This window comes from Schistocerca americana, chromosome 3 (genome assembly GCF_021461395.2).
Source record: "Schistocerca americana isolate TAMUIC-IGC-003095 chromosome 3, iqSchAmer2.1, whole genome shotgun sequence".
In the NCBI taxonomy this organism is placed as follows: domain Eukaryota; kingdom Metazoa; phylum Arthropoda; class Insecta; order Orthoptera; family Acrididae; genus Schistocerca; species Schistocerca americana.
This window is the reverse complement of record NC_060121.1, coordinates 567,768,636-567,787,371: the sequence shown is the minus strand read 5'-3', so window position 1 is coordinate 567,787,371 and position 18,736 is coordinate 567,768,636. Positions and strand designations below refer to the sequence as shown.

General features: G+C 39.4%; 1 protein-coding gene across 4 annotated transcripts in view; it reads right to left on the bottom strand.

Moving 5' to 3' along the window:
* LOC124605803 (Ca(2+)/calmodulin-responsive adenylate cyclase) overlaps positions 1 to 18,736 on the bottom strand; it is a 353,810-nt gene that overhangs the window by 119,391 nt on the left and 215,683 nt on the right. For all 4 annotated transcript variants that reach the window (XM_047137705.1, XM_047137704.1, XM_047137702.1 and 1 more), the window contains 3 exons: positions 8,809 to 9,087; positions 4,999 to 5,273; positions 2,840 to 2,960 (listed from right to left, as the gene is read on the bottom strand). In XM_047137705.1, the coding sequence (XP_046993661.1) occupies positions 2,840 to 2,960; positions 4,999 to 5,273; positions 8,809 to 9,087 (675 nt within the window). The remainder of the gene's footprint in view (positions 1 to 2,839; positions 2,961 to 4,998; positions 5,274 to 8,808; positions 9,088 to 18,736) is intronic.

The window sequence follows — 18,736 nt, the reverse complement described above, 5'->3', positions numbered from 1 at the left end:
TCGCACTAACACCAACCTGTCAGAACTCCGGAGATGGGAACTTGCCCTTCAGTGTATCCTCTCTTCTCGTTACCCGCCAGGCCTCAACCTCCGCTAATTTCAAGTTGCCGCCGCACATACCTCACCTGTCATTCAACAACATCTTTGCCTACGTACTTCCGCCTTGACTGACATATCTGCCCAAACTCTTTGCCTTTACAAATGTCTGCTTGTGTCTGTGTATGTGCGGATGGATACGTGTGTGTATGCGAGTGTATACCACCCCTTTTTGCCCCCTAAGGTAAGTCTTTCTGCTCCCGGGATTGGAATGACTCCGTACCCTCTCCCTTAAAACCCACATCCTTTCGTCTTTCCCTCTCCTTCCCTCTTTCCTGATGAAGCAGCCATTGGTTGCGAAAGCTAGAATTTTGTGTGTATGTTTGTGTTTTTTTGTGTGTGTATCGACATGCCAGCGCTTTTGTTAGGTAAGTCACATCATCTTTGTTTTTAGATATATTTTTCCCACGTGGAATGTTTCCCTCTATTATATGTATATTTTATTATATATATATAACAAAAAATAATATTTGAATGTACAACAATTGACAATGACAAATGTACATATTTTCGTAGAAAATACAGTATGCCGATTGCATTTACGTACATATAAAGCATATGATCTTATTATTACATGATTGTTACGAAATATCATCACTGACAAATCCTAAAATGCATTATTCATATGGCAGGTCACATTATAATGATACAAATAACCACCTATGCATAAGACAATATTATATATAATATAATTGATGTATTAAAAGAAATGCACGTCTTTAGTAACACCGATACCGTTAGTGATGGGCAATGTCTGAAATCATCTGGTAAAATGAACTAGTACCAATAATCAGCTTACATCAAAACATTGATTATTAATATGACATATTTATGATTTAAACAAGATGCTAAACACCAAATGTACAAACCATTAATAAGGGAGGTGTTAAACAGTCAGTCACCTTGCACTGAGCAAGAAAGTCGAGCAGTGTGTGGATAGACATTATCTTGCAGGAAAGTCCACTGTTCACTCTGGTACAGTTCTGGCAGTACCTGCCAATGCATTGCAGCAGTTGATTCAAAACTCCCTTGTAACACTTCCACATTGACATTTTGATCCTTGGGCAGAAATTCATCATGAATCAGTGTTGGAAAAGACAATCATTATTATCTTAATTGTAGATTTTGTCACCCGATTTTCCTTCTTGGAAGGTGGGGAAGCGAAAGGGCACCATGTTGCTGACTGCTGTTTGGTTTCCTTACCATACTGGTAGCACCAGAGCTCATCTCCCATAATGTGGATTCCGGTCAGATGTGTTGATGAGGTCTCCAAACATTTCCATCCGAGTTTGCTTGTGCTTGTCTATCAGGCTTTGTGTTAGAAATTGGGCACAGATTTTCAAATGTTTGTGAACAATAGTGCTTACACTGTCTGTACTTACATTCAGTTGTTCTGCTCTCATTCTCAAAGACAGCCAACAATCATCCATGAGTACACATCACAATCGTTCTATGTTGTCTTGGAGTGTGCTTGTTGATGGTCAACCTGAATGCATCTCAGTCTCAAAACCTGTCTTCCCATCTCTAAAATGTTTAAACCACTCAAACACACCCTTTTACACACTTCTTCAACATTGTACACTGCAGTAACATTCCACGAGTCTCTGTTGTTGTTTACCCTAATTTGAATCAAAACTTCATGTTAACACACTGCTTCATTTTGTGCTCCATTTTGCAATGACATGAGTCCTCACACTGACTCTGTTAGCTTCACTGCTGCATGCACCACTGGTCACTTCTGCAATTTGACATCTCTCTCAATGTGTATGCATAAGTGCCTCATCCTAACCAGTGCAGGTTTTAATGTATGGGATCATTCACCAGACTTTTCAGATGCACCTTGTATTAATGAAGACCTCTTCTTAGTTAGAGAACTATTTTTGATCAAAAAATGGCTGTTTTAGTGTGTACATCAACAAGACCATGCCTAGTGAAGCACTGCAGCACTGGACCAATGTTCTAGTTAGTGATAGCTTCATATTTTTAATACCAAAAGCAAGGTGCCATAAACATGAAAATGTCAGCAAAGTCAAAGAAGTGTTACATTTGGAATGGTTTATGAACACTAAAGTTGCCACCACAATTTGTAAATGACCTCTGATGGTACCACATCCTGCCATTTTCAATTCCATGGTATCTCGCTGTGGGTAAATACTTGAAAAAGTAACATTAACTGTTGTGTACAGAACTAAAATGTTTGTTGAAATGAAATTATGCCCCAAGACAAAAGCAAGAAACATTACACACTTAAGTCTCATTCTGGAGAAGGTCATTTTTGTGTGTATTAGCTCACATTGGAGGTAGACAGTGGGGGGTAGGCTCTTCAGTGGAAACATCCCAGCATTTGCCTTCAATGACTTTGGGAAACTATCAAAAACTCAGTTCAAAGGCTGCATGTAGATTTGAACTACAGACATTCCGTCTAAGGGTGCAGTGCCTTAAATCACTGACACCTCACAGTCACTACAAGTTTCCTACAGTTTAAAAGTAATTTCCATCAGTCCTGGGTTCCTTTATGGAAAATATGACATTACTGATACACCATTTAACACTTTGATTGTCAGTTTCCATAAGAAATTGAAATCAAATCAAGGAACCAAACTGGAAATTTCAGGGATCTATATTTATCAGCTTTGGATATTGATCAGATGAACATATAGGAGAATTTACAGGATACTGCCACTGGATATGCACCACATATGCAGCTACTACTGAAATTTATATAGATACATTAAGTACAAACCTGTATCTGCCACAGGAAATCAAGTCGAGCCGTCCATTCTACTTGTCGACCATGAATTATAACTGCTAATAAGAACATTAGAATGTAGACAACAGCAAGAGCGTGCTGTGGGACAACTGACCTGTTAAACAATAAAGTCATATAAATGATTAGCATAGGCTATGTATTTGCTCTGATAAACAAATTAACATCCATAGTAAAACCACAAACCACTTTGTATTATTATTCTATTTAAGGAAAAGAATATGTTTCTTAGTTTCACTGTTCCTCACTGTACCATTCTAAAAAGCAAAATATTATTCCATACTACATTTTGGAAATTTGAAAGTATTCTTAGCATTCGCAGTGCAAAACTCTCACTGCAAGAGATTCTTTTATATATATATGAACCTTACTAAAAATGAGGGGTGGATGGGTTGATCTTTGTCATTAACAAAGTGGTGTAATGGTTCATACTGTGTGCACTTATTCAATAACAGGCAATCTCAAATTTCCATATCATGGAGATTGTGCCTTGAATATGGCCACGACTGCATATTTTCACAGCCTTGTCTAGCTGAGCTAATTCTCTGTCTTTAGTGACCCCTCCGCTGTCTGTACTTTCGATTTTAACTTTCTTTGTTGACTTTCAAACCTCACTGAAGTTTATGATGTGTTAATGTATATGTGCACAGCAGCAAGAAAAGAGGTGATACAATATCTGGAGGAACAACCATCAAAAATGAACTGAATAATATGAAGTTGTTTGCTGAAGAGAGAAAATTGGTAGCAAGTTGTTATAAGATGACTATAAAAATAGTAATGTTACAAAGCACAAACAATCTTTCTGAAGCACTTTGTCTTTCATCACTTGATGTATGGTTTTAACATACTCTCTCACATAGTCATCATTGATACCCATACTTTGAGAGATTGGATATGAGCCAATTTGTTGCATTGTCAGAGATGTGTCTTGCCTGAAATCCCAAACCACTATCTTACCATCCTTTCACCTACATTGTTGTCTTCAACACTGTTTGGAGTTTGGTATATCTGCAACTACAAAAACAAGTGAAGGCACTTGGTGTAATATCTGAATCTTAGAATGGATGCACTCCAAGAAGCAACCTCATGCAAGAAGTTTTAAAGACAAGTTTCTTGTGATGGCCATTTTCACAGCAGCTGTATATAAATTGAAGCACTTTAAAAGAAAAACTGCCTTTTGCATGCTACACTTTACTTTCTTTTTATTTAACTTGTGCACCCAGACATCTTTTGCCTTATTTACAAGGAATCTTCAGCGGGTGTCCGGAAATATTACATGATTTTTTCCATTTGATACAACTACAACTACTATTACACTACTACTAAATGACTACATGAATATGCCTTAACCACTCACTGTTTACACTGATTGATCATACAATAGATAGAAATTCCAAACCGATGAGAACAAATCCCATTTCTCTCCTAAGAATGTAAAGGAAAATAATAATAATAATAATAATAATAATAATAATAATAATAATAATAATTGAAAAATAGATTATAAAATAAACACACACACACACACACACACACACACACAAACACAAACACACACACAGAACACTTACATCAATACACAATGCTGAGAAAGTTGGCAACACACAGAAACAAATGACATTACAGACACAAAAAAGGCAGTTACAGTGCTATATTTAAAAAATAGCAACCTTCAGGGAAATTGCGAGTTTTCAACCAGTTTGCCACATGGGAGAAAGCTGTTTGTCTTACAAAGAAAATCAAATAGTTGCTGACCTGTAAGTAATTTTTCATTTTATTATAAAAAACTTCAATGAACTGTTTTAAATCTATAACTTATATGTGCGAATGATAACCTGTATGTGCAAACAAAAAGAGTCATGTAATATTTCAGTGCATCCACTGAAGATGGTTTGTAAATAAGACAAAACGTATCGTGATGCACAGGTTGAATTCCCCAACTTTTTCCCAAGTTCACATTTTTCTTTTTCTTCTACCCTGGAAACATATTAAATATAACAAATTTGCATATGTATAAAATCTCATCTATTGTTAACCAATACTTAAAATAAAAGCTCATGGGATACATGACCAGCAGCATGTACAAAATGAATGGAAGATGTTACTGATACTTAGGGCAACAAATTATAACATACCCTACACGTTCATCATAGCAGTCAAATAGCGAGCGATGGGAGACTTCGATGAGGAGAATATAAACAGTTGCCATAGCAACAAGAAGTATTCCCTTGACGAGAATTGGAAGCCGCAGGAAAACAGCAACTGCAAGATACCCCAGTGTACATGAGAGAACCACGTACTGCGGCAATGGGCATGCTCTGTGATCTTGCCCTACACCAGCACCATCTAGTGTAACATTGGCGGTTGCACCAAGCCGACACGGCTGCAGTGCATCAGCACGACAGGTAAACTGCAACATTAAGGAAAATGGCAGATCTTAGATCTGAGAAAAGAAGATTTTGTAAATCTGGAATGCATTTACTTAAAAAAGGAATCACTGAAGTAACATCAGGGAAACAAATCAATTTATCTATCAGAGATGCGAAAACTTATGTAAAGTGGTTATTTAAGACTGGAAAGTTTTCTTTGTGCTTCTACTTACAGAACACACAGAATTTTTAAATATGGAAAATAATTTAGTAACACAAGCAACAGTAACAGCTGACAACAATCAATATGTACTGAAGGCAGACATTGCGCTTAGCTTACTGCCTAAACAGGTTGCTTAGATTTCTTTTGTGAGTGCAAGAGAGGGAGAGGAAAATGTGGAAAGGAAAGGAAAGGAAAACAGAGAACAGTTGGAAATTGGAAATGGAACACAGATTAATAACTGACTCCTCAGTGCATTGCTTCGAATCCATTATGGCTGGTTGCAGGAATTGAACAAACCTTATGTAGTGGAATACAGAGATGAGTGATATTCCATACAGCATTTGTAGAATGCTCTTTATGTATCCTGTTGTCAGAAACTAACTACAAAGGGAATCTTGATGCTGCAATCTATAAGAAATTCTTCAAATAAGCAAGTCACTATAAGTACACTCACTAATTTCATCCCAATCACATACTTTGGTTTTACAAAACAGTTACAAAATTTTAAGATAGTCATAAGACACAGTACAAGACACCAGCCTTGATTCATCTGTATTGAAACATATTTTCCATTTAGCAATATTCAGCAGTGTTTATGCTTAATGACAATATTTACTTATGTATAAATACCTGTGTCAGCCAACCACAATGCACTGCTTCAACCTGTATAAATTTTTATTTTTGTTCTCCTTGTTGTTAACTGTATTTACCTTTCTTGAATGTAGCTTTTAGTTTTCTCTCTTTCCTTTTGTACACATTTCTCACTTCAGCATAATCAACCATTATTCTCCCAAAAACATAGTGATGTCCCCCAAAAAATTCATTGACTTCTTGACAACTTCTATACTTCAGATTTGTAACTATAAATTGTCTTTATAGCTTAATGGAAGCTCTAAATGTCTCACCCTTACCCTCACAATACCTCTGTTTCCCCTTGCTTTCTATCTTCCATTTCAGTCTTCCACTATTACAAAAAAAAAAATCCTCTTGTTTTGAATGCTCAAGATTCAAATTTTATTTGAGACAAACAGACTACATCAGCTTACAAATCAATTATTCAAATTCTGTGGCATAAGATAGTTATTGTTATAACATCATGCTCTTTCAGAAATAAAAATAAAAAGTGGACCGTGTGACAGCACTGCTGAGCACTGCTGAGACCTGGGGGGTTATTATTTAATGATAAAATGGAAGAAAGGACTGGAGGAAATGAAATTGTTCTAGAATTAGCTAGAGAACTCTCTCAAAAATTTCAGCTAAAAGAGCAAGAGCAGGGCAAGATAGGACAAAGTAACCTGTGGCTGTGTACGACATTTGTGCCTGCTGCTTGAATAGCACAGTTTCCTCTAACTCTTCCTTGAATTTTGTCACAGCATAAATTCCCAGATTTTACTAGATAATGAATCTGTTACTTTTTGCACATATCTACTAATCAGAAGCCATATGGAAGAAAACTTTTTCTCTACCTTTCTTATGAAACAAATAATAACAACATACATTTTTAAAAGAAAGTATATACTGAAAATTATAATGTTAAAACTAACTGAATTTTATATGAACTGAGGGAAATGCAACTACTTACATACCTCTAGCAGACTGATCACTGGAGCAGAGTCAGTAGTACATACATTCACAAACGCAACCAAACAGTCACCGAAACACAAACTCATTTTGGAGTACGTGTAGCTGTGTGTATGAATGTGTGTTTTATAGCTGGAAAAGAAGCTGGTGCTCGAAAACCGGTGCGAATACAGTTTGCTGTTATGTGTCACTGTCCTGCATCCATTGATCTGCTGTATGTGAATAGTTGCATTTCCCTTATTTTACTTATTTCTCCAGGCAGGAATTTCTTCCATAAAAGGTAACAATATTATGCAGACATTATATTGTGGCAGTCGGCCACGACTGTAAACAAAGAGAAGTCACAATGCCGAAGGGGAGAGGAACAGTGAGTGGCAATAAGCCCTACCTCCCTCTCGTAGGAATTTCCATTATTGTTTTATAAATTAATTGTAATCATTATGCAGACACTATATCATGGCAGTTTTAGGTGGGGAGTGTTTTGAACTATGGTTGCATAAGGTACTGGCAGAGGTCGAACCTGAACTACCACTACCAATCGCAATTGCACTACAGCCCCTACCAAATGCTTTGTGTACCCCAATTTGCTTTGTGTTGTGGATTGCCCGTTTTCTTTTTCTTTTTCTCTTTTCCCCAAAATGGGTGAACAGACTGGTACTGGTGTGTAAAGGGAGTCAAATGTGACTCTCATAACAACAAAAGGAATCAGCGATCCCTGTTACTTTTATGTCAGATCTGCTTTTGAGAAAGCACGCAACACAGACATAAGATGGCAGCCCTATGAGAGGGAGGTGGGGCTTATTGCCCCGTACTCTGTTTCTCCCCTTGGGCAGTCTTAAGTTCTCGTTTGTTTATGGGCACAGCCAACTACCACAATGTACTGTCCACATAATATTGTTAGTTATTATGGAAGAAACAAGTTCAGAAGACATTCAGTGGACCACAAAATAAAAATGTGATTGTAATCAGAGCATGATCAGAAAATGACAAGTGAGCAGCATGTGAAATGTCACGAGTTCTGCAGATGTATAGCCAATGTATAAATGATGCTACTGCTGTGATAAGTTAGTATAATTATCATTGTACAAATGGTTTTTTTGTTTTATGTACTGATGTTAGTTTCTCTCAACTACCCAATGTTTCACATCACCTCATGAATATTGTAAAACATATCAACAGTGACAAAGGAACTGGGATCCATGTAATTGAGCATAACAGTGTAAAACTAATGGAACTACCAGCACTACTGAGAACTTTCACTTTTTTCTTCTACGAGCTGTGCACTTTTTATTGCAATGTATATTACATAAGAAAAATGACAACTTAAACTGACTGGACAGGTGTAATACAGCATTTCTGATTAAATAATATAATGCATGTCATAGAGTTTAATCTTTTAGTGTGACTACCCCAAATCACTGCAGTGTCTTTAGCACTATCTCATGTATGTTTAGAGAAAAACACTGAATAATGTTGTCTCTGAAACAATGTAATCACAATGAATCACATGGTGGTTGCAAAAAGAAAAAAAATCTATATCAATTTCTCAATTCTCAGCCTCAAAAAATGATAAAGTGGAGAAATATTCAGAGTCAATCATTTCTACTCATCTTCACACACCTGGAAACACCTTTATGTCACTTTCCTACAAAAAAAAAAAAAAAAAAAAAAAAAAAAAATCAAGATCCTGCAAAAAAGGAAGGATGAGAAAATACACTGAAATTAGTAAAATAAATTTTATAAACAGTACCAGGTAGCCTGCAGATACTCACAACATTGACTTGGGCAACAGTGTACAGCAACACAATAGTGAAGACTGTAATGGCGAGACGCAGTGTGAAGCTCTGTGAGATATCCCAGAGGATCCAGCGAAGGCGCACGGCAAGTAACAGCATGAGTACAACCGCAACCCACACGAATGCTGTGAGGAAGAGCAGCAGCAGAATGATGGTCTGTGGCAGCACTACAGCCTGCAGGCCTCCCAGCAGCAGCAACAGCACCAGGGAGCAGGCTAGCGAACTGCTGAACCCCACATCTGCATCTTCGTGGTACTAGGGAATGTGAGCAGAACCCATGAAGTTTCACGAACTTCAACAAATACAACAGTTCAAATTACAGATTGAATGTTTATTCAAAGACAAAGCAGTGTGTTAAAAACGAAAACCAGATTTTACAGTTCAGAGCATATTGTTAGAAAAAAATGTCTAACGATCAACCTAGGCATGTTCCTCTTACAGGGTTGACAGAGAAGCTGCCATACCCTTCACAGGGCTACAGTTACTTATCATTGTGCCCATAAGTCAGGTACATCCTATACACAACCATTTTTATTGCCCCCTCCCCCTGATGGTATTCCACTGGCTACCCAATTTATATAATATCCTACTCCATCCATACACCACACCTACTCCAAACTCCTTGACATATCAGTCACACCACAGTGCAAGACCTGCCCAATGTCTCCTCCCGGGATATCGGTTCCCAGTCCACTCACGGGCCTATCCTGTTCTATAAAGATACTGAGCTACTTGTGAAAGCAGTCATATTTTATACAAACTCAACAGTAATTTCTGCACATAATTTTAAGCGGACATGAGAATCAACAAGTTGTACACCCAAATGAATTACCATCGCCAAATGGTAGCCAAGAGAAGGAAGATTGTGTTTAACGTACCATTGACATCAAGGTCATTAGAGATGGAGCACAAGCTCAGATTGTGTCAAAGATGGAGATGGAAATCACCATGCCCTTACAAAGGGACCGTTCTTAACTTTACCTGGAGTGATTTAGGGAAATCATGGAAAACCTAAATCTGGATGCCAGGCATAGTTTGAGCTGTCATCCTGCCAAATGCAAATCTGGTGTGCTAATCACTGCACCACCTTGCTCAGTCCAAACTGTAGCCAAACAGAGTTGACCACCCAGTGACAGAACACATTGCTGAGAACAACCATGCCATATGGATTCTCCTGCAAATATCAAATTATGTGGATTACATAAAAAAGAAGGGTAAACCTGTCCTCAATATCTACTAGCTCCTGTCCAGTCACCTATCATAACCTCCTCCCTACAGTCTCAATCTTCTCCTGCTCTATCTTTCTTCCCAACTAAATCCATGATGTACTAATGATACATTAAGAGAACCACAAAGAAGTGAAATTCTCGGCGAAGTTCTGGAGTTGACAGTCATGTGTGTGTGAGGTGTGGTTCTTTGTGACTGAATGGTGTGTATTTCTCTTTTTCTGATGAGGTCTGCGGGCAAAAGTTTATGTGTAAGTATCTTTTAATTGTGCCAATCAGCAATTTAATTGTTATCTTTATGGTAAATAGCAAATTATCTTATCCTACAATGATGATATTCCTTCCTGGAGTTTCTACTTTTAAAATGCTGACAAATACTTCTTTATTATGACAGGTTTCAGTCCTAAGACCTGATAATACCTTTACATATAATGTGAACACCTGTAATACGAGGTGCATTCAAGTTCTAAGGCCTCCGATTTTTTTTCTAATTAACTAGTCACCCGAAATCGATGAAACTGGCGTTACTTCTCGACGTAATCGCCCTGCAGACATACACATTTTTCACAATGCTGACGCCATGATTCCATGGCAGTGCTGAAGGCTTCTTTAGGAATCTGTTTTGACCACTGGAAAATCGCACGGCTGGTGAATGTGCGGCCACGGAGAGTGTCTTTCATTGTTGGAAAAAGCCAAAAGTCACTAGGAGCCAGGTCAGGTGAGTAGGCAGCATGAGGAATCACTTCAAAGTTGTTATCACGAAGAAACTGTTGCGTAACGTTAGCTCGATGTGCGGGTGCGTTGTCTTGGTGAAACAGCACACGCGTAGCCCTTCCCGGACGTTTTTGTTGCAGTGCAGGAAGGAATTTGTTCTTCAAAACATTTTTGTAGGATGCAACTGTTACCGTAGTGCCCTTTGGAACGCAATGGGTAAGGATTACGCCCTCGCTGTCCCAGAACATGGACACCATCATTTTTTCAGCACTGGCGGTTACCCGAAATATTTTTGGTGGCGGTGAATCTGTGTGCTTCCATTGAGCTGACTGGTGCTTTGTTTCTGGATTGAAAAATGGCATCCACGTCTCATCTATTGTCACAACCGACGAAGAGAAAGTCCCATTCATGCTGTCATTGCGCGTCAACATTGCTTGGCAACATGCCACACGGGCAGCCATGTGGTCGTCTGTCAGCATTCGTGGCACCCACCTGGATGACACTTTTCGCATTTTCAGGTCGTCATGCAGGATTGTATGCACAGAACCTACAGAAATGCCAACTCTGGAGGCGATCTGTTCAACAGTCATTCGGCGATCCCCCAAAACAATTCTCTCCACTTTCTTGATCATGTCGTCAGACCGGCATGTGCGAGCCCGAGGTTGTTTCGGTTTGTTGTCACACGACGTTCATTAAACTGTCGCACCCATGAACGCACTTTTGACACATCCATAACTCCATCACCACATGTCTCCTTCAACTGTCGATGAATTTCAATTGGTTTCACACCATGCAAATTCAGAAAACGAATAATTGCATGCTGTTCAAGTAAGGAAAACGTCGTCATTTTAAATATTTAAAACAGTTCTCATTCTCGCTGCTGGTGGTAAAATTCCATCTGCCGTACGGTGCTGCCATCTCTGGGACGTATTGACAATGAACGCGGCCTCATTTTAAAACAATGCGCATGTTTCTATCTCTTTCCACTCCGGAGAAAAAAAATCGGAGGCTTTAGAACTCGAATGCACCTCGTATTGTAAAAATGGTTCAAGATGTCAAAACAAAGTTTTAAAAAAGTGACTGTAAGCATATGGATGAGTATTTTGATATATAAAAATATTCTAAATTTCTTTTCCTACTGTGAGTATGAAATGCCTTTGATTTTATAAAGACATTTGAATGCTTATATTTAAACCTTTTACTGCTTTCTGTGGAGCTTTCCATAAAAATGCCTACGAAATCTTCAACACATCATTATGCGTTACACAGTTAGTACTGTGCTGCTACCTTTGCCCCTTCTGTCCAACAAAACTGGCTAGCTCCTTTTGCAAAAACATGCAGTGAAAACATAAACAATCATGAAATGAGTATATTTTTTCTTCAAGTGCTATGGTATGTAAACTATAAAAAGTACAACCCTCTCATTATGAAAAACAGAAGCTGCTCCAATATCTTAGGACTAAAAGCAGTAACAACACTTAATGATTCATTAAAAAACTTCTAAATTCATAGGTGTGGGTTTCTTGCTGTGACCAGTGTCAGTTTCTATACAATTCTTCTGGGTTGTTTGTCATGGCACATTGCAAAACGAGCCAACACTTCCACTGAAACATTTGTGTCTTCTAAAATAAGAGACAATCAACAACTCAGCAGAATTTTATGGAAATTTAGATCAATCAGTTAACAAAAACGTCATTCATATACAGGGTGTTACAAAAAGGTACGGCCAAACTTTCAGGAAATATTCCTCACACACGAAGAAAGAAAATATGTTATGTGGACATGTGTCCGGAAACGCTTACTTTCCATGTTAGAGCTCATTTTATTACTTCTCTTCAAATCACATTAGTCATGGAATGGAAACACACAGCAACAGAACGTACCAGCGTGACTTCAAACACTTTGTTACAGGAAAGTGTTCAAAATGTCCTCCGTTAGCGAGGATACATGCATCCACCCTACGTCGCATGGAATCCCTGATACGCTGATGCAGCCCTGGAGAATGGCGTATTGCATCACAGCCGTCCACAATACGAGCACGAAGAGTCTCTACATTTGGTACCGGGGTTGCGTAGACAAGAGCTTTCAAATGCACCCATAAATGGAAGTCAAGAGTGTTGAGGTCAGGATAGCGTGCAAGCCATGGAATTGGTCCGCCTCTACCAATCCATCGGTCACCGAATCTGTTGTTGAGAAGCGTACGAACACTTCGACTGAAATGTACAGGAGCTCCATCGTGCATGAACCACATGTTGTGTCGTACTTGTAAAGGAACATGTTCTAGCAGCACAGGTAGAGTATCCCGTATGAAATCATGGCGGTGAATCGAGAAAGTACAGTACATACTGACAAAACTAAAATGAGCTCTAACATGGAAATTAAGTGTTTCCGGACACATGTCCACATAACATCTTTTCTTTATTTGTGTGTGAGGAATGTTTCCTGAAAGTTTGGCCGTACCTTTTTGTAACACCCTGTATAGCAAATTATTAGATGGGATACTCTGTATAAACTGATATATGTATTACAACTTTTATTTCTGTAGTAACACATACACTGCATATATATGAAGTCTCATCATTTCATGGTGCTGACAATTATCTTCAAATAGACTACTTATCAAAAGAGCTAACTATGTCCATGACATGTGCTATACAGAACTCCTCAGAAACTCCACCCGCGCACCTGATTGACATACAGATGGCTAGTGAATATGAGTAAGGCAGTGTGGGCCCAGTAGAATACATATAAGTTATGCCATCCAAACTATTTCTCACAAGGGAACCTCCCCATCGGACCCCCCTCAGATTTAGTTACAAGTTGGCACAGTGGATAGGCCTTGAAAAACTGAACACAAATCCATCAAGAAAACAGGAAGAAGTTGTGTGGAACTATGAAAAAAATAAGCAAAATATACAAGCTGAGTAGTCCATGCGCAAGATACACAACATCAAGGGTCGTACAAGCTCAGGAGAGGCGTGGTCCCGTGGTTAGCGTGAGCAGCTGCAGTACGAGAGGTCCTTGGTTCAAGTCTTCTCTCGAGTGAAAAGTTTAATTTTTTATTTTCAGTTTATGTGACAAACTCTCATGTTTTCATCACTTTTTTGGGAGTGATTATCACATCCACAAGAAAACCTAAACCGGGCAAGGTAGAAGAATCTTTTTACCCTTTCGCCAAGTGTACAAGTTAGGTGGGTCGATAACATATTCCTGTCATGCCATCACCAGTGTCGCATATAATATATCAGACGTGTTTTCCTGTGGAGGAATCGGTTGACCTATGACCTTGCGATCAAATGTTTTCGGTTCCCATTAGAGAGGCACGTCCTTTCGTCTACTAATCGCACGGTTTTGCGGTGCGGTCGCAAAACACACACACTAAACTTATTACAGTGAACAGAGAATTCAATGAACGAACGCACAGATCATAGCTTTACGAAAATAAAGATAGTAATCTTTTCACTTGAGGGAAGACTTGAACCAAGGACCACTCGTTTTGCAGCCGCTCACGCTAACCACAGGACCACGGTGCTCCTAAGATCATACTGTCCTTGATGTTGCCTATCTTTCACATGGACTACTCAGTTTGTATATTTTGCTTATTCTTTTCATGGTTCCACACAACTTCTTCCTGTTTCCTCGATTGATCTGTGTTCAGTTTTTCAAGGCCTATCCACTGTGCCAACTTATAACTAAATATGAGGGGGTGCGATGGGGAGGTTCCCTTGTCAGTAACTGCTATTCTTTGTGTTAACAATCATCTACGTTTGCCTTCCTATCACAAAACATTTTGTGTAAGAATTACCTATATCTCTGTCTCCTATAACATAAATTTTAAGATTTTGTTTGAAAGTGATTCACTGTGGTTATGAATGGATATAGAAATAACGTACAAACTTGGTGTAATTCAAATATGTATAGCTCACAGCGAATATGTTACTATTAACAGGCATGGGCCATTATGAAATGAATAGGTAGCCTACTGAAAAGAAATGCACCTGAACCATGCTGAGGAATTCACACTATTGCAAGGTATCCTTGTATTTCTGGGGGTCTTTGGTTTATATGGGGTTGAGTAGAGGCATTTGGTGAATGGTTCTTGAGACTAGTGTATCAACCAGAATGGTGCAAGTGTTAGACTTTAAGGCAGTAATCTGACAAATAACCAAAGAAGAAGAAAATGTATATGTTTGGATTCATTTGCAGTGAAGAACACGTTTCTGTGCTATAAATAGTTTTGACTTAATTGTGGTGTTGGAAGCATTTATTACTCCAAATGTCCAAAGCAAAGAGTGGCTCAATATTTAAATATTTGGTATGCACTCTCCCGCCACAATACCTTACACACGGTGATCAGTGACTCGCAATCTTTGTTTAAAAATGTAGGTGGGACAGAAAAAACAGAGTGTGATATTTAAAATAAATAATAATAATAATAATAATAATAATAATAATAACCCACTATCCAACATGCTAAATAATACAAATTATGGATATAATATTACTGGAACATACTCACACAAAATCACACATTTGCTATACATGGATTATCGAAAACTACTGGCAGCAACAAATCAACAACTCAACCAATTACTAAAGATAACAGAAGTATTCAGCAATGATATGAATATGGCTTTTGGAACAGACAAATGTAAGAAAAATAGCATAGTCAAGGGAAAACACACTAAACAAGATGATTACATATTGGATAACCGCAGCGACTGAATAGAAGTGATGGAAAAAACAGATGCCTATAAATATCTAGGATACAGACAAAAAATAGGAATAGATAATACAAATATTAAAGAATAACTAAAAGAAAAATATAGACAAAGACTAACAAAAATACTGAAAACAGAACTGACAGCAAGAAACAAGAGAAAAGCTATAAATACTTATGCTGTACCAATATTGACCTACTCATTTGGAGTAGTGAAATGGAGTAACACAGACCTAGAAGCACTCAATACACTTACACGATCACTATGCCACAAATATAGAATACATCACATACATTCAGCAACAGAAAGATTCACATTAAGCAGAAAGGAAGGAGGAAGGGGATTTATCGACATAAAAAACCTACATTATGGACAGGTAGACAATTTAAGAAAATTCTTTCTAGAACAAGCAGAAACTAGCAAAATACACAAAGCAACCACTCATATAAATACATCGGCTACATCACTGCAATTTCATAACCACTTCTCCAACCCTTTAGATCACATAACATCAACAGATACGAAGAAAGTAAATTGGAAAAAGAAAACACTACATGGCAAGCACCCGTATCATCTAACACAGCCACACATCGATCAAGATGCATCCAACACATGGCTAAAAAAAGGCAATATATACAGTGAGACGGAAGGATTCATGATTGCAATACAGGATCAAACACCAGATATTACAGCAAGCATATTATTAAATATCCCAATACCACAACAGATAAATGCAGACTTTGCAAACAACAAATAGAAACAGTAGATCACATCACAAGCGGATGTACAATACTAGCAAATACAGAATACCCCAGAAGACATGACAATGTAGCAAAAATAATACACTCCTGGAAATTGAAATAAGAACACCGTGAATTCATTGTCCCAGGAAGGGGAAACTTTATTGACACATTCCTGGGGTCAGATACATCACATGATCACACTGACAGAACCACAGGCACATAGACACAGGCAACAGAGCATGCACAATGTCGGCACTAGTACAGTGTATATCCACCTTTCGCAGCAATGCAGGCTGCTATTCTCCCATGGAGACGATCGTAGAGATGCTGGATGTAGTCCTGTGGAATGGCTTGCCATGCCATTTCCACCTGGCGCCTCAGTTGGACCAGCGTTTGTGCTGGACGTGCAGACCGCGTGAGACGATGCTTCATTCAGTCCCAAACATGCTCAATGGGGGACAGATCCGGAGATCTTGCTGGCCAGGGTAGTTGACTTACACCTTCTAGAGCCCGTTGGGTGGCACGGGATACATGCGGACGTGCATTGTCCTGTTGGAACAGCAAGTTCCCTTGCCGGTCTAGGAATGGTAGAACGATGGGTTCGATGATGGTTTGGATGTACCGCGCACTATTCAGTGTCCCCTCGACGATCACCAGTGGTGTACGCCCAGTGTAGGAGATCGCTCCCTACACCATGATGCCAGGTGTTGGCCCTGTGTGCCTCGGTCGTATGCAGTCCTGATTGTGGCGCTCACCTGCAAGGCGCCAAACACGCATACGACCATCATTGGCACCAAGGCAGAAGCGACTCTCATCGCTGAAGACGACACGTCTCCATTCGTCCCTCCATTCACGCCTGTCGCGACACCACTGGAGGCGGGCTGCACGATGTTGGGGCGTGAGCGGAAGACGGCCTAACGGTGTGCGGGACCGTAGCCCAGCTTCATGGAGACGGTTGCGAATGGTCCTCGCCGACACCCCAGGAGCAACAGTGTCCCTAATTTGCTGGGAAGTGGCGGTGTGGTCCCCTACGGCACTGCGTAGGATCCTACGGTCTTGGCGTGCATCCGTGCATCGCTGCGGTCCGGTCCCAGGTCGACGGGCACGTGCACCTTCCGCCGACCACTGGCGACAACATCGATGTACTGTGGAGACCTCACGCCCCACGTGTTGAGCAATTCGGTGGTACGTCCACCCGGCCTCCCGCATGCCCACTATACACCCTCGCTCAAAGTCCGTCAACTGCACATACGGTTCACGTCCACGCTGTCGCGGCATGCTACCAGTGTTAAAGACTGCGATGGAGCTCCGTATGCCACGGCAAACTGGCTGACACTGACGACGGCAGTGCACAAATGCTGCGCAGCTAGCGCCATTCGACGGCCAACACCGCGGTGCCTGGTGTGTCCGCTGTGCCGTGCGTGTGATCATTGCTTGTACAGCCCTCTCGCAGTGTCCGGAGCAAGTATGGTGGGTCTGACACACCGGTGTCAATGTGTTCTTTTTTCCATTTCCAGGAGTGTACATCAACAGCTTGCCTTACAACATAAACTTATAAAACAACACGTTCCCACATACAAGTATGCACCACAAAATGTACTGGAGAATGATGAATACAAATTATACTGGAACAGAACCATTATAACAGATAAAACAACAACACATAACAAACCTGACATCATACTCGCCAATAAAAAGAAGAAATTGACACAACTAATCGAAATATCCATACCCAATACAACAAATATACAAAAGAAAACAGGAGAAAAAATTGAAAAATACATCCAACTGGCTGAGGAAGTCAAGGACATGTGGCATCAGGATAAAGTTCACATTATACCAATTATACTATCAATAGCAGGAGTCATACCACACAATATCCACCAGTACATCAATGCAATACAGCTACATCCAAACTTATATATACAACTACAGAAATCTGTAATTATTGATACATGTTCAATTACCCAAAAGTTCCTAAATGCAATGTAACATATACCGTACAGTTAAAAGGAAGTCACGCTTGATCAAGGTTCGCATCACTTTCCATTTTTGACCAGACATAACGTCTGAGAAAAGAAAGAATAATAATAATAGTGTAATAAATGGTAGTTTGTGCCAACACTAGGAGTGTGGATATCCTTTGTTGAATGGCAAGTAGGATCCAGCATAGCAAATTATGTGGCCAGAACAGAATGTTTAATGAACGGTAAATTGAATAAATGGAATGTATTTACAAGGCTGAACAAGAGAAGAAATTACAAGAATAGGTGGGAGACACATTCAATTTTGCAGAGAACACCACAAGTCAAGACAAGGGAAAGTAAATGTTGCAAAGTGCAGTGACACAGTTTATGTACAATTGCTACAGTACAATATTTGACCAGAGCAGCCTTATTTTCAGGTGGGCACAATAGCATGTAATGCTCCAGGGTGAACTGTGCTGGAACTTCATTTTACGTCTTTATCAAAGCTAAGGAGTGACTGTCGGATTAGTACC